Source organism: Dermacentor andersoni, chromosome 3 (assembly GCF_023375885.2).
Source record: "Dermacentor andersoni chromosome 3, qqDerAnde1_hic_scaffold, whole genome shotgun sequence".
NCBI classification, from domain to species: domain Eukaryota; kingdom Metazoa; phylum Arthropoda; class Arachnida; order Ixodida; family Ixodidae; genus Dermacentor; species Dermacentor andersoni.
The window spans coordinates 147682253-147704445 of record NC_092816.1 but is presented as its reverse complement, the minus strand read 5'-3'; the positions used below and the strand labels follow the sequence as shown (position 1 = coordinate 147704445).

Below are 22193 nucleotides of genomic sequence, written 5' to 3'. Positions count from 1 at the left end.
GCGGCCTGGCTGTACCCTTGCCGAATAGACCAACCAATCAGAGGGGAACACGCGCGCCGCTGGGTTCCTTGCAGCACCACCAGTGGGCGCTCGCTCTGCGGCTGTACGGTAATGAGGAAGTGAACACTCCTTGCGGACAGAATGGATTAGAATTGCGCTACGTACGTATGTGCATGCTGCCCCTGAAACCATGACGCGTTCAAAGCGTCCGTCGTACTCGCTAGTAGTCAGTGGCTCCGCTTAAGAAAGGTTCGGTACAATTTGTATGCGTCTCTGTGTGTGTGTGTGTGAGCGCGTCTGTGTGTGTGCCTGTGTGTGTTCGACTCTTTATGCACTTACACAAAGCTTCGTTGTATTAGATTCCAACCCCGTATTTGCTGCAGTTTCTTTCCTCTTCATTTCAACCAGAGGATGAGCCACATTTGGTTCGCTCTACAAACCATACAACCCTGCGTTCACGCCCATCAACGTCATACCTGTGCCGTTTATAGCTCGTCGTTGCACGGTCCTCAGCACCGAGTGCCGTCTGCCATCATCCACATAATTTGGTGCTGGTGGAATGTACCGATAGCTAACTCTTGAATGGCCCACTAAAACTTGGTCACTTAAACTGCAAAGTCATTCCGCACCTTGTTGTGATTGACCTGCCAGGTGTGAGAAGCATTCAAACGGGCTTCCCCACCTTAACATACTTGCCCTCTTTTCCGAATCGACGCCGCCTCGTTCTCCACGTGCTGACACAAAGGATAGAAGCAGAAACCAAAGGTCAAGATGACGTCACCCCTTTTCTCCGCGCTGACACCAAGGATGGGCAAAAGGGAAAGACTGGCTCCGGAGGAAGACCGCGACGACGACAGGACTGCCAGAGGTTATTTAAGGCGGCGCTGGCACACGTGACCGCTCGAGAGTCGTCACATCCATGTACCAATGAAATGAATACAACCTTCTTACTTTTTTTCATCCTCACGATGACCGGCTTCGTAGTCGTTTGCCGATTCCTGCTGTGAAGACCCGCCTCCCACGGTCGAGATTATAGACTCGACCGCCTGTGTAGAAGCGTTAACCAACACGACCTCCGGGTGACACCGGAAACTTATATTCACCTTAATGCAGACGCCAGCGCTTGATATCAAGGTTCCTCGCCGATTCGTTAATCACGGATTCTTGCGCGATTTCTTAGGAACATCGCCCTGAACACGTGAATGAATGATGGGAAGGACGGGAGAGTACGTGGCACAGCGGGGACGAGTTCGCGGGAGCCGACGCTGTCGAAAGCAGGGACGGGGGTGCCACAGGACGGGTCCCTCGCTACTCAAAACAGGCGAGGCACGGCTGGAAGACATGGCGACGACAGACCAGATCCTAAGCAGGCGGAGCCGAAAACCAGCAGGGGCGGGGGGAGCCTCGAAGGCAGAGCGTCGCGGTGCAAAATGTTCGGCGGTGGATGAAAGGAGGGAGCCTCTACACGCGCGAGGGCAAAAGCACATCAGCTGGCCCCTTTCCCATCAATCTGTCTTCTGCCGCTACAGCCACACGTAATTCGCATTTCCGCCTGCCTCTGCTCAATTAGACGCCGCCGCGCAGTTTGCGTCGTCGCAGTGGTGCGAGAGCTGTTATGTGTTGCACAAGAGGAACCCGTTGAGAACGGCGCTCTCGACGGACTCCCTCCCCCCCTCCGCCGGTGCCCCAGAAAGGGGCCACGTCGGCGGTCGATGCCTCCACCGAGACTCTCGAATTGCGGGAAAGGAATGCCAGGGACCAACTGTACACACACTGGAAACAAGACTGGAACTACAAGGCACCGGTGCCAGAAGACAAGGGGGGCGGGGGAGTGAGTCGGCGTAGTAACCGTCGCCGACAGACCGCGTGACGCAAGCGCACGACGGGCTGAGCCGAGACGCACGTCGCAAGAATGCGCAGACGGAGAGGGTGAAGGCCACTCCGCAACAGAGCGGTGCACACAGTATACTGTCGCGAGCACCGACCATTCATTCCTTCATTCATTGGGGCCGCGCCGCAGCAGACGCTGGATGCTTGCGTCAAACGGATGAAGGAGAAGGGGGGGGGGGGGGGGGGGGGGCGCTGAGAGACGGCTGGCAGTGGTACGATACATAGCGTGCATGGGAGCATACACACGCACCCACAACGGGCGACACAGGCTAGGCGGGGTGCGCAACCGCACGGGAAACTCGCTTCCTGCATCCAGCCAGCGTAACGGAAGCACGCCGGCGAACGCACGGAGTGCCGCGGCGGTGGGTGCAGTTCGCCCGCCGCTAAAGCCCCTCTCCCTCGCCACTTGCGCTGCGCGCCGGCTAAAGGTCGAAACAGGTGGTGGTAGAATCTGGCGCGGCACTCACTTGGGGTGTGTGTGCGCGCCGTCCCGAACTCGCACTGTTTCCACTCGAACGTGTCGCCACAAATTTCACGAGCGGGTTAAGCTACACGTTTGCATGAAAAGCTTTTATTACGCGCTCTGCTCCGCGTCCCGATGATTCGCGCCAAATTACATGAGCCGTGTTGAGCTGTGCTTCCATGGTTTCCACGCGGGTTTACGAAAAGTAAGCAGCCGTGGCAGCGCCTTCTGCTAAAGTCCCTTCTGCGCGAGCAGCGCGCCACCCAACGTTCCTCACGGCCGTTAATTCTACTCGTCAACCAATCGACGTCGCCGCGCTTCTGAAACGAAGTCACACTCGACTCCAGCGGAGAAAGCGGCCCGCACTAGCAGACGCTTCTAGCCTAAACCATAAGCTCTGGCAATGACGTCAGTGCTACGTCACCTTGCTGTGCCATCTTTGTCATCGAGAAACAGAAGCTTGCTTATTCCCGCGAAACGAGTTGTCTTGAATAAACTGCAAGCTCGGTTTCGGTTTCAGTTAGCTATGTCTCCATATGATGTCATAGTTTACGCGATATTTAAGAAAGCTGCTTGGCCAAACGATGGGAAGTAGTTACGAGGTAAGGAACGCAATACAGCCTTAATACACCTCAAAAACGCTCCGCTAAACCCACGTAGGTGCCCTTAAGTGTAGGCGGTTCAACGCTCATAACACGTGATCATCAGGAACACGCATCTCGTTAAGCCCTTTCTGAAGGCCGCTCGGGCACGAGGGCAATGTCCCATTGACAACCGCGGTTTCGAAAGGAAGGTTGAAGGAGGGCGCTAACGAGAAAAGCAAAAGCAGAGAATGCGCAGTTCACGGCTGTACGGCGCATCGATGAGCCAACTGATCCCATGGTGACCGCAGACGTCGTCCCACTTGCATGGGTTTCTTGCGGGGCACCAGCGGCCGACCGCATCGTTGAACAGTCACGCGGCACTTAGGCGGGGACACGCTCAGCTTGTGCAAGCTGCAACGCGGGTTAAGGGAGGCGAGAAAAATCGCAGCCACCGCGCGCTAGAGCGATAAAAACCATCTCTCACGATGCTTGCGCGGAAAAAAACGCGCAGCATTCGGGCGTTCATAATCGACACTTACCGCAGCGGTGGGGAAGCGAAGTAGAGCGAACGCGCGGCGGAGCAAACGAGCTATACAGCAGCAGCTACGGTTAAGTCTGAAGGTAAGCAACCCTCTCCATTATCGGCGAATGTAAGGAAAGGGTCATTGTTGAGAAGACGTGGAGAAATATGGACGTGTCGTCATACATCACGGGTGGCAAGTGTTCGTGCGAAACGACACCTGCACACTGAACCAATGCACACACCTGAACACAACCAAGCCTCGAACATTTAGGAGGGGAAAAGACAACTCTTTTTTTCGGTCTGCGAAACGCTACGCGGTAGGAGATTCCTGCCTTTATAAGGAGAAGGCTGGTGGGAGGGTAGGTTCATGGCTGGAGTCCTGAAACCCCGGACTCTAGAGACAACACAACTGGCGCGTTGCAACAGTCATAATGTAATGAAAAGCCGTCACCGTCAATATGCAAAACAATGTACGGAGAGCAGGGGGGCTATTCTGTAAGAGTCCACCTAGTGGACTCCATTTCAGCCGCTGCTGATTGGATGCAGCTGCACGAGAGAGGAGGCGACGAGCGGCCCAAGCGAATCAGCAGCGGCCGAAATGGACAGTCCACTAGGTGGACTGTTACAGAATCAGAATAGCCTCCCCCTCATGTGGTGTACTGACGTCATCGTGGCCGCCATGGTTTGGTACTACAGCACGGTGAAAAGCTGCGTCGGTGTTTCACGCGAAAGCTATCCGTACCACGGCCGATACGTACGGAATGAGCCGCTCGTTGCCATCTCCCCAACGATAATGTATGCCCTACGGAGTCATCCTTCCAGCTAATATATACCGACATTGGTCTGGTGGTGATGGCAAACTGATCTAAACCGGCTGCTGTCGGGATCAGTTGCTATGATGTTCTGCAAAGTCTCTGGTTCAGCGACTCCGCATTTCTTAAGGAAGTCGGAATTTAAAAAAAAAGAAGACGTGTGGCTGATTTGAGTGTACGTTACAGAAACTCAGGTGGTCAAAATTAGTACGGAGCACTCCACTATGGCCCCCACCAGCTGAGGTGCTTCTTTAGGACGTATACACACATAACTGAACACTAAGCAACTCAGTGTCCTTCCACTCTGAAGAAGGATGACCAGCGAAGCTGTGCATGTGGGACCCTTAATGGCGAACTGCGCCTCCACCGCGGGTCGGCCCAGCACTGCACTATGTTCGGGATCTTTTTATTGCGAAGCAATACTACTTTAGGTCGCACTTCAGCCCGTTCCGTGGCGATGCGGTGGTAGGCACCATTGACCTTTAGCGTGACCTCGCTGCGTGACGTCACACCACGTGACCTAGAGTGACGTCACACCAGCTGTGTAAAAACGGGGCTCCATCTCACGCCGTCGCGAGGCGAGGCGGTAGCCACCAACGGCGGCCTAACTCCCGCTCCTCTCACCAGGGGCGCTACGGTTGGTGTGACGTCACACCAGCTGTGTAAAAACGGGGCCCCATCTCACGCCGTCGCGAGGCGAGGCGGTAGCCACCAACGGCGGCCTAACTCCCGCTCCTCTCAGGCATTACCGAGTATATTTACTCAATTACTACCAGCTGATCCGAGAATAACACACTATTGCTTCGCAATCACCAGGCTTAACCAAGCTAAGCCACGGCCGTTTTTCTACACGGGGACACGATAGTGGAGGAGGTAGCCCTCAACAGCTTCGCTGTAAGAAACCCCAGCGCACTTACTGCACATATATATAGCACCAGGGGCCATTTACTACGTTAGTGCATAGAGCACAAACGCGATACGGCGAGTCGCATCGTGTAGGCCATTCGTAGCCTGCGGCATCCCTTAATCTCTTGGGTTCACGTCTCACATCTGTTCAATAGCCGGACGGCTATTCGGCAGCATCTCTAAGCACGTTCACATCGATTGATAAGCAACGCATCCTTCCTTTCCAAACGCGAAGCCCGAGGCTTCCCTCAACGCATGCAGCCACGTATGTATGACATCGTATCCGCAGAATAATTATGAGTGTCGCCTCAAAGCCACCCGAGAGGCACGCAAGAGGAACATTACAAAACCGGAGGCCAACAAACCATTCGCATCCGCCGCAAATAAAGTAACAAAACTAAGAGAGTGCAAGTTACGTAACTCCAATCGAGCAAAGCTGGTTTACCCCGAGGCACGCAATTCTCGCGGCCATCGCAATTAATACACGCTGCAGAATGTATACATTTAAGCGATCGCAGAGTCCCCTATGGGAGGAACACGGCGACGTGCAAGTCAGCCGTCGTAACACGTTTGGCGGGGTTGAACATGACTTAGGGCAATTGCGCAACGATAGTATTTTAACTCTCGCGATAGCTCACCCAACCCGATAGTGATCTGAGCAGGCTTTATGAACCAATTCGAGTCAGGCGAAAGGGAACAAACACCGAGCGCTGTACGGTGACGGAATGAGCATACGTTAGCAGGGATGGATTGCATCCGCAGTGAAGGGGGGGGGGGGGGGGGGGGGCAACCAGTGTCGCAACGCACAGTGCTCCGTCCCGGAGAAACGAGGCAGTGCGTGAGGGGGAGGTCACGCATGCACGATCGCGTTGGGCGTTGCCAACGCAATACTGGAAACCCAGACCAACGGCAGATGTATGCATGCCATGTACGTATACGTACTGGCAGCGTGTGTCTTTGGGAGCCGGGACAGCGCGCGAATCGCTGCAATTTACGGCATAATCCCTGGCAAATGCCCGCCCGACTCGCCCTCGACTGGCACAGAGAGGTTTAGATTCGCTTCGCGTTCCGCTTGCGTTAAGCTGGCCCGCTCGGGTCCCAGCAAGACTAGAGCACAGTTTGGGTTATGTCGCGTATACGCCATATCCGGTATATATAGACCAACTTTAGCGTACACACTAATGCCGCCGGCGCTCCCGGATTCAACGCTATCTAATAACGAGAGCTTATTGGTGGGATCGGTGCCCCAAATGGATACGGCAGACGCCGTATCTTGGAAGGATCTGTTTTTTGTTTGTTTTTATTTTGGTAGCCGAAGGCGCAGGGGAGATAGAAAATGGTGTAATCTAGGCAACGTTTTCTGTCTATCTCGAAGCAAGACGCTAATTAGCTAGACGTCTGCCGCCGCAATTGCTTTGCATTTTCACACCGCTCTTCCGGCTGGAGGGAGTGGGGAGGTTCTGGGTCTGGAGTACTCCGCAAGCAGTTATCTTCATAGATGGGCGACGGCCGTTGCTTTTCTTGTTCTCCACGCGTACTTAGTCGGTGGCCAGATAAGCGAGCGTCTGATGGTCTGATTGCGAAGCACCGCGTCCTCTTAATCTCAGCCGTCACGAGGATCGTGACGAGTGACGGGCGGCCCTGTCGGAAGCGACGAACGCCGCCCGACGTCGCAATCAACGTGCCGACAAACACATGCCGGTGCAGGGGCGGGGGGGGCATGCAGTGTTTACGCTCACAAATGTGTTCTGCTGCAGAAAAAATAAAGGCTGTAGGCAAGTCCGCACGTATTTTTGTTAGTGTCACGAGTGTGGACAAATGATCCCGACGTATCTTTCGCAAAACTACATCCGTGCTTCGTCGGATGGCGTACAGTATGGAGGGCTCCAAATAAATTACCGCTCGGGGGTTCAGCGAAGGCGCACCCGACAGTAAATACCATTGTATTATTATCCTACATCCCCCCCCCCCATCGGTATGAGATCCCCGCGCTCACGAACCCAAACCCCGACCTCGTGTTCTCCAACGAATCGAGCCACCATCAAGACCGATTCAAACGGGTCGCGGAGAAGCGGAACGAAAAGCGGCCCAGAATCAATTGTCACCGCCACCAGCAAAGGCGGTTAATGGAGCAGCGACTGAAGCGTGACTTGGTGAGGAGGGAGCAAGCATTAGTAAAGAAAATGCTTTTTTTTAATTGAAGACAAGACAACTTGAATATATTCGAGGAGATGAAATTTCTTAATTCGTTTTATATACATCTTGTCCGGAAAGACAAAGGATTCTTTCAGTCTGAAATTAGAAATTAATGCCAGTTTCATTTATAGCGCCCGCTAAAGTGCTACGAAAGGTAGGCAGCTCCTGCAGAATCCAGAAAGGCGCGGTCGTAAGAGTTCACCCGCTTACACGCCCCCTTCACGTGTCGCGCTCGTTTAACTGCTCGTCAGCGTTTCGAGTTCTGGTGGCGTTGTGCTTGCAAGGTGCGTTTCATCGTGGGTATATGACGCGTCCAGTCAGGAAAAAAAAAAGTAATGAGTTACGACCGCCAGATTATTTTTGTCACTTAGCTGCCTTCGTGCGGCTGCGCTGGCCGACGGGCTTGGCGTCCGACGATGCGACAATCATTCAACACCGAAAGCTCTCTTCGGCCCGCAAACAAACAATGCGTCGTGCGCGGGTGCGACACCTGTTCGCTGCGTCGCTTTTAGCGCGCAATGACCGTCGCGTCGAATTGAGGGACACGTGAAAACATTGCCCTAATGATAGGTCACCAAAATAAATCTCGCGCCTTTCAAACTAAGATGACGTCAGTTTTTTTTTTTTTTAACGGATATGGCGCCATTTCATGTTTTTTTATTCCGCCGGAAGCGTTCCCTCGTCACAGAAATGCCACTAAGTCACATGAACCGCCATGTTTTGAACGTACGATCTTCTATGGAAGCTCCGCTACCACAGGTATGTTTGCCTTTGCCACTATGGCATAACTCTACCGAAGTCATGCCATTCCGAATGCCGATACTATCCAACGTACACCGTACCTTATACATTTGCGTATGTTCATTCGAAGTATAGTCAGGGGCGTCAAAAATGGAAGTTTCTTGTCGCAATGAGGCTAAAGCTGCCGGCGGGAGTGTGTGCGTGGGGGGGGGGGGGGGGGGTAGAGGCGGAGCTTCTGCACGAGTGTTGCTGCGCGAAGCGTTTTACAATGCCTTTGGCTTCTTCGTATACAAAATACTAAAGTGGCTAGCTTCCACGTGTGGTCGCATATTTGTGCAAACGCAAAAGAGCAGAAAAAAGTAAGTCAAAGTTAACACTCGTTGATCTATTTGTCTTATTTCGCTGTTGTAATTAACATGCTTACGTCATCTCTTCCAAAGTTTAATTAAGCTGACGCGGATGAGAATGTGGTGTTTTTTTTCTCCGGAGCGCTCTTACACTCGTGCACAATTTGTCCGCAAGCACCTATATATACGAACGATGCTTCCCGACGCTAAGCTTCGTCCCCGCACACATGCCGCTTCTCAGGATGCCTGGAGGCCACCAGCCCACGACGACGTCATTGGGTGACGTAGTGTTCCGCTGTGCTGCGGCGAAGACGCTAATGCGTGCAACACCCAATCGTATTTCGCTGCAGATTCTGAAATAATAATGTCCAATCCGGAACTGCATCAGCATTTCTGGCCCGCCTTTGGACACGGGAACTGCTGCTAACTTGCGACGCCCTCCCAAAATACGGCTGAACAGTTTAGTTTAGAAAAGAATAGTTTATTGAAAAGAACTAATCTTTGTACGTTACTTAATTTCTGGAATTGTGCTTGCGAAAAACATGCTGTTGGCAAAAGAAACATTCTGTTCTGATCATCATCATCAAAAACATTTATTGGTGTCTGCAGGATGTTTTGTTGTCTGTCGCGGTCTTCTTGGACTCGTGACTGGGTTCAGCATGGGTGGGGCCCTTTGTTCAGGACTCCAACGGCCTCAGATGCCCTGCGTGCTCGCTGCACCAGACCAATTTGGTCCTCGCAGCGGTCGCTGGACAGCAGTGCCTCCCATCGCTCCGCACTTGGATTTAGGATTTTGGGGACTGGTGTTATAGGTTGGCATTCCCACGTGGTGCGATAGAAGGTGGGCTTCCGACCGCACCCCGGGCATTTAGCTGCGCATCTGGTGGGGTACATTTCACTCAGTAGGTTTAAGTTGGGCAAGGTTCGTGTCTGGAGCCGTCTCCAATCAGTGGCCTCCGCCCTCGTGAGTGATTTATGTGGGGGAGGATATCGTATCCCGGTTCCCCTGTAGTGTGCCAATAAAGCCGAGTATTCATTTGGAACAGACGGTAGAATTTCGAGTGTGAATTCTCCGGGTTCTCGGATTACAAACCCTCCAGCTAGCCCGTCCGCCTCTCTTAGTTCCCCGCTATTCCTGGATGCCCCGCACCCACAGCCTGTTGTGTTGGATCGGCTGTAGTTGTGTCGTGTTACGCCGCCTGTTGTCTCGAGGAGTACACGGAGTGCGCGGTGGCTTGTTCTACAGTGCAGGAAATGCCGGCAGGCGTCTTGAAAATCAGTTCGAATTGTTAAGAGATTTGCCGGTTCTGAAGCCCTCCGCCGCTCCTAGAATAGTCAGTACGATTTTTCTGTTTGTCTCTGCTGGCATGCGGTATGAACGCCCTCAGACGGACAAACATTGGACGACCTCGTGACGAAAATCTGTCGCATATTAAAATGCCGATCCATAGGGCTGTTCGTCAGCGGTAAAGAAGACTAGGAAACGAGATGCTGCAGATAAGCACGCGTCAATTGCTGCGAATCGTGTTGGGTCAGAAGGCTTTCAGCAAATAACAGAAATATATAACGCGACTCTGCCGTAGCAATGACCGAGAAGTCGAATAGACACTGCATGCCAGTGAAAAAATAAAGCCCGTTCCTGAATATGTACAGATATATCATGCCAGACAACGACACAAAAGTGCGCTAAATTGACCTCCCCGCCGGCTTGCTCAAGCATTGATGGGGACGAGACAATGGCCACAAAGGAGCGGGCGATCAACGAATGTGAGCGTACCACGTTTTTTCTTTTTCCTTTCTCTTTTTTTGTGAGTATGTGTGCTCGTGCAAGTGATGCGTTGGGGACGGGACAGCAGGAAGGAAAGCGGGAATCGACCGTCATATATATGGACAACGAAGAGGGGCGGTGACGTCACGCTTTAATGGTACCGTTACGTGCTTAGGGAAGCGCTGGATCAGCATAAAAATGGGACGAGGAAATAGAAAAAAAAATTATCCAGTCTGTCGGCTAGAGAAGGGGCATAGGGGTCACGGATGCGAGGGGGGCGTCAAACACATGACGTCATGTAGCCACCCCACCCCAAAACACACACACAAACACTTGTATTCTTGAAAAAGGGCGCGACCGACACTATGAAGCCGCGTTGGAACTTTGTTTGCGCTTGAGGTTCTGGCGGGAGGGACCACGGCGGGTCACATAGCTTCGTGGAAAATGGAGCATGAGTTGAAGAAAACGCCCCGAGAAAGCGCACGGTGCGACGAGCCTGCCCGAGTTAAACAGCGAGAACCGGTAGGCGACAACGGTTCGCGCGCCGAGACGATGTAAAAACAGGTTCGCCCCTGTGCGGTGCCTTTTGTCGGGGGGAAAAGAACAGTGCACGCGGTTGGGCGCCCGCAACGACGAGCTAAACGACGGAGCTCAATGCGGCCTGCACAAGCTAGCGGCAAAATGCCGGGCGCCGCGGCGTGGCAAGATCGCGTGACACGCCTTCCCCCGGCCGTCTCCATATTATGCTGAATAACTGCAGCGCCTCTAAAGGAAATGCCGGCGCAAGATTAAGCCGCCAAGGAAGCAAACGATCTTTCTTTCGCTGTCGACAAACAGTTTTGCGAAGCAGCAGCAGCGGATTTTAATTTTTTTTTTCACCCCCGGCACCGGGACGATGTTCGGCTTCCCGGCCGAACACCGGTCGTATTATGGCAGCTGCCACCGGGAGATTCCGGAAAGGAAAAGCCACGTGAGACGACGCCGGCAGTTGGGTGGCGTGATACGACGGCGCGCCGCTATATTCGAAAACGCGGTAGCTAGCGGCCGCGATCGATGATGTCCTAAAGAAAAAGAAAGAAAAAAGACGGAGAAAAGTAAACGAAGCATCCGCGTCCGTTGCCACAAATATTTCTGCGTCCGCACAACTTTTGATTCTAGACGCACGTGCAGGCAAGGTGGCCGCGTTCCAACGTAAAAGAAAACCCATGAGAAAACTCACCGAGCGCCTTGAGGAACTCGTCGAAGTTCTCGCTCTCGGAGAGCTTCCACTTGCCGACGAAAGCTGCTGCCATGGCTCTAGCTACGGGTGGGTTGGTAGGTCGGTGCTGGAGGTGTGAGACGCTGGCGGAGAGGCGGCTGCGAGCGTTCTGAGCGGGACGGGCTGCAGTCAACTTGTGATGACGGCTTCGCCGATCTTGCCTCTCGAGACTGGCTCAGCACGGTAGACGGAGGCGGGTGGAGAGGGCGCATGGGCGCGTGCAAATTGGCAGGGAGAGAGAGAGAGAAAGCGAAAGGGCGCTGGACAAATCACACACACTACGCGAGGAAGAGGAGCGGTGCCGCGATCCCGCGCAGCTCTCCTCCTCCTCCCGGTTTCTTCAGCATCGCTAGTTCTTTCTGACCCTCCTCCGCGTTTTCACCCTTTCAAGTCCAAAGCGCTTGTGACAAACAGCAACTGTCGCCAGCGGCACGTGGGGAACAGTGCATTTACCCGGGCGTTTTGCGCAGAAATATGCGGGGCAAAGTTCGAGTGGCTCACGCGTTAATTATCGTTGGTTGATGAGTAAGGACCGCGTAGTGAAGGAGCACTCGATACGCCGCACCAGACGCTGCACGGAGGAATAGTTTTATGCAAATATACACAATGTGTAACACACGTTGCTGTTAAGTGTTGTAGTTTCCACTGTATCTACTCTCCGTTTTTAATAAAAGTGTGTAATTATTTTTCTTTGTCAGCGAGCTTTCTCGTATCGCCACCGGGGGGCCTCTTGTCGCAGCGGCGTTCGTTTTTGTTCAGTTTTTGCTTGGCTCGTTCGCTACTGCTTGCGCTGGTAATAGGCACTTACGTCGTAGTCTGCTAAATATTGTCCAACGGTAAGAATGGCTTTCGTGTGAAGACCCTCTTATGATTATACAAGTAATTAGCATTATGCGCTGAAGTGCACATTCTAGTCGTGCACAAAGTACGTAGATCTTTAGCAGCCAGCCGAAAACGACACGGGAGTTTGGGGCGTTAGGCCTAGCGTGTTGCAAGCTAATTCTCGTAGTAGCGAAAACGATGGTTTGTTGCAGCCGTTGTAGTGTAAAGGGCTCGAACATTCTTCATCTCAAGTTGCACTTGCGTGTTTTCTCTTTTTCACAGATGACACGCAACTCGCCGACGCGGTCCGACAGAACGCCACCGAGCGCCTACAGCCGGACGGTAGGCCTCACTCCTAACGGAGCCCAGTTTCCTGCCTTTCTTTTCGTGCTTGCAAAAAAAAAAAAAAAAAAAAAAGATAAAAGAAAGTCTGCCTGCTCTTTTACGATATTTTCACTGTCGCAATTGGCATGTTGTCATCTGTGATTGTCACGATTTTGTGAATGTGCGTGCGTAAATGTCGTAGTACCCTAGCTAACAATAAAGCGACTGGGATTTGCTAGCAAAGCAGCCGCTTAAAGCAGAGAATTTGAGATAACACCTATGTTCTCTTGTGTTCGGTCTTTTGCATTGAGAAACACTGAAAAAAAAAAAAAAACTTGGTCTCATGTAAAGTTCGCCGTGCTTTCGAGCAGCTGTTTCATGAATCATGATTTCATGTCATGATTCTCCGTCGAAAGGTCCTTGATATTGTAAGCGGGCTTTCCCCGAAGAGTAAGGCTTTAAGCCGCGCAGCTTTGTTGATAAGGGAGTCAGGATTTACGAACCGTGCTAAATAAATAAATTTAAAAAGCAAAGAGCCGTTCGTGATGTTCTTTTTTCCCGCGGTATTAACACGTCTTGTATGACCATTGCTACCCAAGAAACATCTTGAGATTGGCACCGTCATACTGTCGACCACAGGCGGATGACACCCTCCCAGCCTAGCGGGGCGAAGGTACGTAACGCTACTCACGGTAAACAGTCTGTCATTCTTGTCTCTTAGACTGCCTTATTTGACGCCTGATATCCCTCCCGTAGAGGTAGCCTTTGTTCATTTCTTCCTTTCCCCTTGCTCAGCCTTAAAAAAAACAAAAAAGAACGGCGAAGCCTGCAACGGTGAAGTAGTAAAATAGTATAGTTTAGGAGCCTAATTCAGTCTTGTTGCCATTTAATGTACTTGATTTGCATGTAATTTGCAGCCGCACACTTTGTTGTGCAGTCTAAGTGCTCGTAAAAACGTGCGCTGCTGCTTGCTTGAATTATGCAGTCACTAAGTATTCTTCTTTACAAAGAGGCAAGTAGGGCAGTCAACTTTGTTTTGTAACTTGTCTTCCATAAGGAAAAAAAAGGGGGGGGGGGGTTACAAGGGGGTTAGGTGTGCATGGCTTAGGGTTGCCAATTCGTATTTGCAGATGTCTTGGTAGTGGGGCAGGAATGTCCCGTGGGGAAATGCGGTGGTTAAATCTCATATTTTCTTTTGTTGGTTGGTGGTGGTATTGCATTTAAAGCAACATTTCACTTGGCCATGTGCTGCCTGCAGTACTTCATTACGGAATCCTTCCTTATGTGCCACGTCTGACATTGATGTTCGCCATGGCATTTAAAAACTACATCTGGCATTTAACGTGGACAAGATTCTCTTTGTATCTTGACTGGGTTTTCTTGGTCGCAACCTTTTACGCTGAAATTTCGCCGAAGACGCCCAAAGGAACAAACTAGGCGAAATTGAGCACGTGTGGGCTGTTGAACGCCACGCAGTGCGCAGAAGGCGCGTGTAGCATTCTAGTTTTGTTTTAAGAACGTGCAGCTGTGAAGTGTCTTTGTGGTCTCAGTACAAGATAGAGGGCGATTTCCTGAGGGTCACATCAGTGCCAGGGCTGTGGATTTCTTGAAAAAATGCAAGAAAGTCTAGCAAAATCGAATATTGTGGGCAACCTTCATCCAGTGTGCATTGGTTGCGTGTAGGCAGTGCCCCTCAGTTGCTTGCCTTGTATGTAGCAAGATCGGTGTACAGGCACGTGAACCTTGCAGTTCTTTGAGAGAGCCAGAGATCACAATGTAGGCCTAGCCTTAATTGGAATAATAATGCCTCTGTCATCTATCGGTTTTGGCAAAAAAAAAAAGAGGACCATGTTGGACTATCCATTTGAAGGTTGCGGTGCACTAGCAAGATGCAAGTTCTGCTTTGCAAGTGGTCCGATGTGAATTCAGTTCGCAATGTATTTTTTTTTTTTTTTCCATCTGCTTTCATGCATAACAGCAACAATCATGCTTTAGGAAAATAGTCGCCATACAATTTCGGACATTATCCAATTTTCATAAAGTCATGTTATTGCTGCGGCAGCTCTAGTACAGATTGCAGGATTAAACGTCATTCTTAGCACGGAACCAAACTTCGCCTTTGTTACGTTGCCTCTGCAAAATGTGTATGAATGTCTGCAAGCATCTTTGCTTGCATTTGTGTAAGCACACTAGACTTATATCTAGAATTCCTCAAAGAATCCAGCTTCTCTCAGCACAGCTGAAAACTCGGTAAAGATTGTGCACTGTTTTTCAGCAGCGCATGTCACCTAAAGTAAGCTTCATGCTGCTTTTTCTGTGCACTCTCTACGGGTTTCTTTATAGCAGTCGTGACAGATGGCAAGCACCAGGCTTCATTCATATGTGCTGCCTTGTCTTCCTCGCGTCCTGTCTTTTCGAGCTGTTGTGAGAGCGGACCAATACCAGCTTGCCCAACTTTGCTGCAAGTGCAGGTCGTCACTAATTGCAAAGCGTTATAGTGTTACGTTTCACTCCTCGATACAGTATTCCCAAAGAATTTGCATTAGGGGCCTCTTTTGATAAATTCAGGCCCTGTTTTTTTCCAGTCTTACTCTGCACATCATTGGGCTCAGGGAACCCATAGTGACACACGCCCGCCTTTATCCCCCATGTTAGATGTTTCTCTTTCCCAGGATAGCGACAACTCCAGGCGTGGCGCCAGTCGCCGCCGAAGCAGTTCGAGGAGCCGCAGCCGATCCAGAAGTCATAGCCGGGACCATCGCGGCAGCTCCAGGGGCAGTGGAAGCCATCGGTCTCACAAGCGTCGTGGCGACCGTAGTCGCAGCCGAGAGCGTTCCCATCGTCGAGACCGGGAGCGTTCGCGGAGCCGGGAGCATTCGCGGAGCCACCGGAAGAGCCGCAGTCGCAGCGGGAGCCGAAGCCGGAGGGAAGTCCCGAAGAGGTCCTCGGCGGAGAGGTTGCAAATGGAGGTCGGACTACCTGCCCCCCCAGCAAGCAGCATGGCTGCAAGGGCTTTGCTGGCAGTCACAGCGTGTGAGTGTTAAGGAATTGCGTTTAGGCTTGGCCTAGCTGTAGGGTGCCTTGCTAAAGTTGTACTATAATAAAGCTAGACTGTTCGGAATTCCCTTCTTGAAACCTCGCAGTGATTGTCTTAGAGCCGCGAGATGATTTAGCTGCGTAAGTAAATTGTGACCATATTTTTTTCACGTCAGCTGTGACGAACTGGGTCCTGTTACGTAGCTATCCTATGTTGAACCAAGCCAGTCTTCCTCGAAGAGGGCACCACATTTGTGCAAATATTGACAGGGCACTGCGAGTATGCGTTCTCCTATTGTAAAGGTCAGTGTGCCTCAAAGCATTTTTCCTTAAATATTCAGCGCAATACACTTGTTATCTGTGCTTCACGTGAAGTTACTGGCTATGAGTGGGACTGTATACTGCACTTTCACGATTGCATTGTGAGCCTTCGCCTGCATTCACGTCACTTTCTTGCTTGCAGAAACTCTGTTCATGGTGATTGTCACTTTTTTAGGCTTTTTTGAAACTGTACCTTGTTACTTACATTTGAATTTAGTGTCTTATTAAGTCACCTAGTGCACTCACTCTTCCGCCAAAAGAGATTTCCTGCGCCATCCTGAGGGATGGAACAAGAAACGTTAGGCGTAACGTAAAGAGGTAGGAAGGCAGCGGTGTTATCCTTGTTGACTGTATGAGGAAAAATTTAGGCAGGCATTGTAATTCATAGGGCACGTAACCGCTGGTCCATTAGTCACAGAAAGGGTGCCCAAGACAAGGGTAGGTCAGTCAAGAATGACAGAGGACTAGGTAGCGAGATGAAATGAGGAAGTTTGCTGGTTATGAGACGGCCAGCTGGTGCAAGGCTCGGGAAATAGGAGATTGATACGAGAGGCATTCATCCTGCAGGGAACACGCTGTATTTATTCGAGTATAAAGCGACGGTTTCTTGCAGAATCCTTAGCCACGAAAGTCGCCTCCTGCCTTGTGTCACGGCAGTGCGAATTTTGCCTTGTAGTGTGGCTCTATGGCAGATGGCAGCGGGCCACGATGCCGTGAAGCCACATCATAAGGCGAAGTTCGTGCTGTCATGAAGCCATAGCTCAAGGCAACATTTCCATATAACCCACATTCTGCATGTTGAAGATTCTGTCCCCTGTATTTCATGGTGGCGATTTTGCGTTTTGGTTGTGTTAGTAATTCAGTATTTCGGACAATTCCCGCAGAGTCTGAGTAATTTGTCAGCCACTCGTATCACCTTATGCCATTATTGTGCACACATTAGTTCTTTCTTTTTCTTTCATCCCTAAATGCACCCTGGCCTTTATAATCGTGACTGCCTAATGATCGATTAAATATGGTAAATAGGCTGCTGCTGATGTCAGCAACAGGAGCCCGGATTCTTAGCATGCTGGTCTTGACACATTGTTCACATTTGTTCCGCAGCAGCTGCAACGGTGTCCCAGCAGGCACCTGCCGTGAGTGTGGGTGCTGCCGCCCCATCTTCAACCTCGGCAATGCCACCCGGTGTGTCGGCCGCTCTAGCAGCTGCCAGGGCGGCAGCCGTGCGCTCCGGCCTGATGCCTCTCGAGGCACTCAATGCACCCCCGCCACAGGTGTCCAACTCGCTGCCCAGGTAGGGCAGTTCCTTGCTCTCGGTTGGTTTATGTAATGAAGCCTTGCTTCAACAAGGGCAACAGTAGAGTTGATGTCTAAAACGTGGTGGTCATTATACGTTTCCCTCTGTGCAAACGGTTCTGGCTGCTGCAGCCAGTAAGAGCAAGACCACCAAGATCTAGTCCTGCTGCTAATTGGGGGAAGCTGTTGCCGGGTCTTAGTTTTAAAAACACGGTAGACATTCGTCACTGTGGGCCGTAATAAATTCAACATCCGATTTTGCGGACATGCCCTATAACTCTGACACCTTTGTGGCACCGTCACATACCCCATAGAGCCAATGTACGAGAGTGAATCTAAAAATCTTTGCCTCTCATTTTTGCTTAGCCAAATTATGGCTGTAAATGTGAAGTCAACATACCATATTTCTTTGAATCTAGGCCGATAGTTTTACTTTCTTCTTTTTGAAATAATCATAGGCCAAACTCTAGGGTCGGCGTTTTAGATTCGAGGATTTAAGGGAGGACACGGGTCTTTGGGACTAAAAAATAGCAAAGGAACTGACTTTTTGAAAATGGTATTTCTGAAATCTACAGCCCTTTTTACATAACCAGACCGAATTTCTAAACTATTCGATCAGTATTTTAGCCGTACCATTGCTTCGTTTCATTGATACCAGCAAAATTTGAGCCGTAATTAATACTAAAACGGCACTTCTGCGAAACGCAGCTGCCATTTCACACATCGTAGCGCAGACATCTTGGTCTCGCTGCAAAGAGCAGTCATTTCTTCCATTTGCCGCCAATGCAGGCTCTATGCAGACATTGGATCCCTTCAGTTACCGTGCCAAAGAACGGTCCCAGCGCGCTCTCTTATTCGTTGTTGAGCGTACGTGACTTGAAGGTGCCATACGATTGGCAGAATTCCTTTCTCGTCGTCTGCTCCCCGCTTCAGTCAGCCGTGCGCCATCCGCCATATTGCCCTAGCATCAGTGTCTGCTGCGCGATGGCCCGTTTAGGAAGAAAATTCCACACGAGGAACAAGTTTGCTGGAAGGAAGGTGCGACGTACATTGATTGAGAACTGTAAGAAGCGCTCCGCAACCCAGCAAAGCGTCGAAATCGTGGCGCCCGCCGGCGCTGTCGCCGATCCGATCGCCGATAACTCCGATGTAGACATAGGCCTAACAAGCCCTTCGCCCTCTTTGCCTGACGGAGGTACCGAAAGTAGCGTGTGTCACGACACAAAATTTCTGTAGCCAGTAGAATTCGAAGAGGGCAAAAGGAAAACGCAAGAAAATCTGCAGCGCCTCTCATCAACTCCCGCAACGGAGAGGAAGCGAGATTTACTAGTTGATAGCACCGATACTGCAATACCGGGACTGTGTTTACCGTTGTCAGTTTAGATGCATTGAATACTATGCTTGCAGTGGCCAATTGCAAAATATATAGTGGGGACTTGAATATAGTCGGAGAGGAGGAGCATGGATACGAACTTGCTGTCAAGTTGCTTTTTACGTGCGAGAACTGTGGTGTGGTGTTGTTGAAGTGGAGCTCGCTGCACGTGCGCGGTGCACAAAAAGTGAACCCGTTTGCTGTGAACGTTCTCGCCGCTCGCGCTATGCAGGCAACTGGAAATCGCCAAACAGCCCTGAATGATGTGTTCTCAATGATGAACATAAGCCGTCGCGGACTATACACGAAGACAAGGGAAAGCTGACACCTGCAGCAGACCGCGATCTTTACACTGAATTGTGCCTTAGCAATCCCGGAAACATCGAGGTGTCGTACGATGGATCATGGATGACCCGCGAACATTCCTCTCACATAGGTGTCGGCACCGTGATTGAACTGTTCACTGGTATTGTTATTAACTATGTTGTCTTGAGCAATTTCTGCGCTGCATGCGAGCGGGGCCCCTAAGATGGTAGTCCTTCCTTCGAAGATTGGAAGGCCTGTCACAGTGCCAGAAGAACACTGACTAGAAGTCGGGAGAAATGGAAGTGGAGGCCGCTCCTATTCTTTTCGGGAGGTCTCTCGAACGGCACAACCTTCGCTACACCACTGAGCTCGGTGGGGACAGTCGCATGCGCCTTGCCTTGCAAGAAGAGAAAAAGGTGTATGGATACATAGATTGACAAGGAGGATTGCGTAAATCACATGCGAAAGCGCATGGGCACAGCTTTGCGCAACCCCATAACGAAGCACAAAGCACCGGTTTCTCAGAGCCTTGGCGGAAAGCGTCGACTGACAGCAGACCTTTTGACACGTGTGCTTATATTTATTGGGCGACCACGTTTTGCCACCTAACAAATGTTATTGCACAGCGCTTGACGCGCCTGCATGTATCCGAAGTTTCTGGAAAGTTATCGATGCTTCTATCCGCTGTCTGTTGTCGCCGAACCTTGTGTTACCTGATTTCATCGCGTGACTCGAATGGTGTAGAACTTTGTGGAAGGCATGCGGGTCCCAACGATTAGTCTCAAACATTCGATGACTGCTGTATAAAAGCCGACGCGCTTGACCCGCTGATCAGATTTTCGACGATCGCCGACCGTGTTCGCCGCTATCGTTGTGCTATAAGTGTAGCCTGTTTTTGTGGGCACAGGTTCGCCCAATAAAAGTTAGTTTTGTCTTTCACAGTATTGCTACTGTGTTCTTCAACGTCGCCACCACGTGACATCTGGTGGAGGTGCTTCTGCGTTCATGTACCGGACAAGACCAGCGTGCTAGCCGCTAACTGCAAGGACTGCTCCCAGAGCACGGACTTCTACCTGAGACGGGCAGGAAGATTGCCACCAATTCCACCCCAATGGCAGCCCCAGCGTCCCTCGTGCTGCAGCAGCCCAGGGAGCCTCTGACATTCCGCAGTTCAACATTCGAGGACCCGGAAACCTGGCTCAAGACGTATGAGAGGGTCGCTGCATTTAACAGCTGGAACAGCAACAACAAACTGCGACATGTCTTCTTCGCATTGGAAGACGCTGCCAGGACGTGGTTTGAGGACAGAGAAGCCACCTTAACGACCTGGGACCTTTTCCGAAACGGCTTCCTGCAGACATTCACAGGTGTCGTACGCCGAGAACGAGCCCAAGCACTACTAGAAACCAGAGTGCAGCTGCCTAATGAGACCACCGCGATTTTTACAGAAGAAATGAGCCGCCTATTCCACCACGCCGACCCGGAAATGTCCGAGGAAAGGAAAGTCCTGCTACTGATGCGTGGTGTAAAGGAAGAACTTTTCGCTGGTATGGTGCGAAGCCCACCGAAGACTGTCGACGAGCTTCTTTGCGAGGCCACTAGCATCGAAAAGACATTGGAAATGCGGAACCGGCAATTCAACTGCCGCACGAATTCGACAGGCTGCGCCGGAGTTCAGTTACTGGCCACCGACGGCCAGCGCGAGACATTTCCTTGAGGTTTTATTGCTACGTTCCCAATAAAGATGTTGCAGAACGTTTTTCCTTGATTTCTCAAAACAACAATTCTGACAGACTTCCAATTTTTAAGGTAAAATAGCTTCTGTCCTATTTCAGCTATCAGCATATCTTTTTTTTTTTTTGCCAGAAAGAGAAATGTATGCAGTAAGCAATAGAAGTAATGAACCCTTTATTCATTACTTATATCCACCTTGCGGGTTTCCGCAGAACTACTACGTCAAAACTCTTGCCTTTGCTTCGTGTTGTCGACAAATTCGACTTCGCCCTGCCATCTGATAGCCGCCTGGTTAGCTCGGATGGTAAGAGCGACTGCCCCGAAAAGGCGGTGGTCCTGGGTTCGAGTCCCGGACCAGGACGAATTTTTCTTCAACTATGAGGCTTTTCTTTCGAGGAACCTGTATGGGTTTCCTTTGTAGCAGTTGCTATGAACGGGTGTGTAAGGTCGCTCTGATTGTTCGTGTTTTTAAGTGTCACGAATCGGCCACGTGCTGTGTGTATAGAGAGGGGGTTCACTCCCCCCCCATGTCAGCGGGGCAACCGTTTCTGTATTATGTGGGGTCGCGGACCGCGCGGTGTTGGGTGACGCGTCGCGGCAGGCGCCAGGAGGGCGAATGCCGATTCCGGGAGGTCGGTATTGTGCGCAGGGTGTTGGCAGTCCGCCGACGGTCACACGAGTCCGCACAGACCTGCCTTGAAAGGGACCGCTGTACACGGTATCGTGGGCCTGGCGCCCGAGTACCTAATTGGAGGCGCCGCCGAGGTTAAGAAGGGCTTAGCAACCTTGACCCCGTGCCGCATATACGGAGCAGGAATCTATTCTTCTACCCGTCCGGAACGCAATCGCCAGCCTTGTTGTTGGGTGCGACTGCCTGTGTGGTGTCGAAGGCCAACTTACAGTGCACGCTGTGGGGATGCGGTGCACACGTGAAGAGTGCATTCGGACGGCGGCATCTTGTAAACACTCACTCGGAGAACTTTGTCTTGTAGACAATAAGTTTGAAGAACAAGGAGGGCCATCCGTCTCCCACACGGCCAAACTTTGAGTACAGCGGCACTACGTGGTGTCGATGCCCCTGCTTCCGAGACATTTGCGGCCTAGACGCCGTTGGGATTTGAGGCGGTCTAGCGATAACTTGTTCGGGCCTGGCGTGTTTTGCTGAGCCCGTCACTAACTACGCAGAAACGAGAGGGCAACGGAGTTTCGGGGAAGAAGGAAAAGAGCTTTGTTTTCCAATATGTTTATTTTTAAGAGTAAGCCCATCCCTGTGGGTTGTGGCTTAACAAACGGTTGACTCTGATTGGCAACCGAACCTGTGGGACGGGTCAACGGCCCTACCGCCTTTTTTTTTTTCTTTGTATATTTGGGCTATAAAAATTGGGACGACATGCTGTCCCTCAGACTTGGCTGAAATCAGGATTGCTGATAGATCAGTGAGCCTCCGTACTATGTACGTTAAAACGAGTCTGGGCTCTAACAGTCATTGAGACA

At 51.2% G+C, this 22193-nt stretch overlaps 2 protein-coding genes across 6 annotated transcripts in view; one reads left to right on the top strand and one right to left on the bottom strand.

Moving 5' to 3' along the window:
- fabp (fatty acid binding protein) overlaps positions 1–11669 on the bottom strand; it is a 41781-nt gene extending 30112 nt beyond the window's left edge. The window contains exon 1 of the mRNA XM_050172968.3: positions 11450–11669. Within this exon, the coding sequence (XP_050028925.1) occupies positions 11450–11522 (73 nt within the window). The 5' untranslated portion in view covers positions 11523–11669. The remainder of the gene's footprint in view (positions 1–11449) is intronic.
- A 546-nt stretch (positions 11670–12215) lies between these two features.
- Positions 12216–22193, top strand: part of LOC126524658 (uncharacterized) — a 30523-nt gene continuing 20545 nt past the window's right edge. For 2 of the 5 annotated variants that reach the window (XM_055067418.2, XM_050172962.3), the window contains exons 1-4: positions 12216–12324; positions 12593–12652; positions 15307–15667; positions 17096–17285. In XM_055067418.2, coding sequence (XP_054923393.1) covers positions 12593–12652; positions 15307–15667; positions 17096–17285 — 611 coding nt within the window. In that variant the 5' untranslated portion in view covers positions 12216–12324. Of the gene's footprint in view, positions 12325–12592; positions 13308–15306; positions 15668–17095; positions 17286–22193 lie in introns of all 5 variants that reach the window. The other 3 variants (XM_050172964.3, XM_072287336.1, XM_055067417.2) reach the window with 3 other exon arrangements.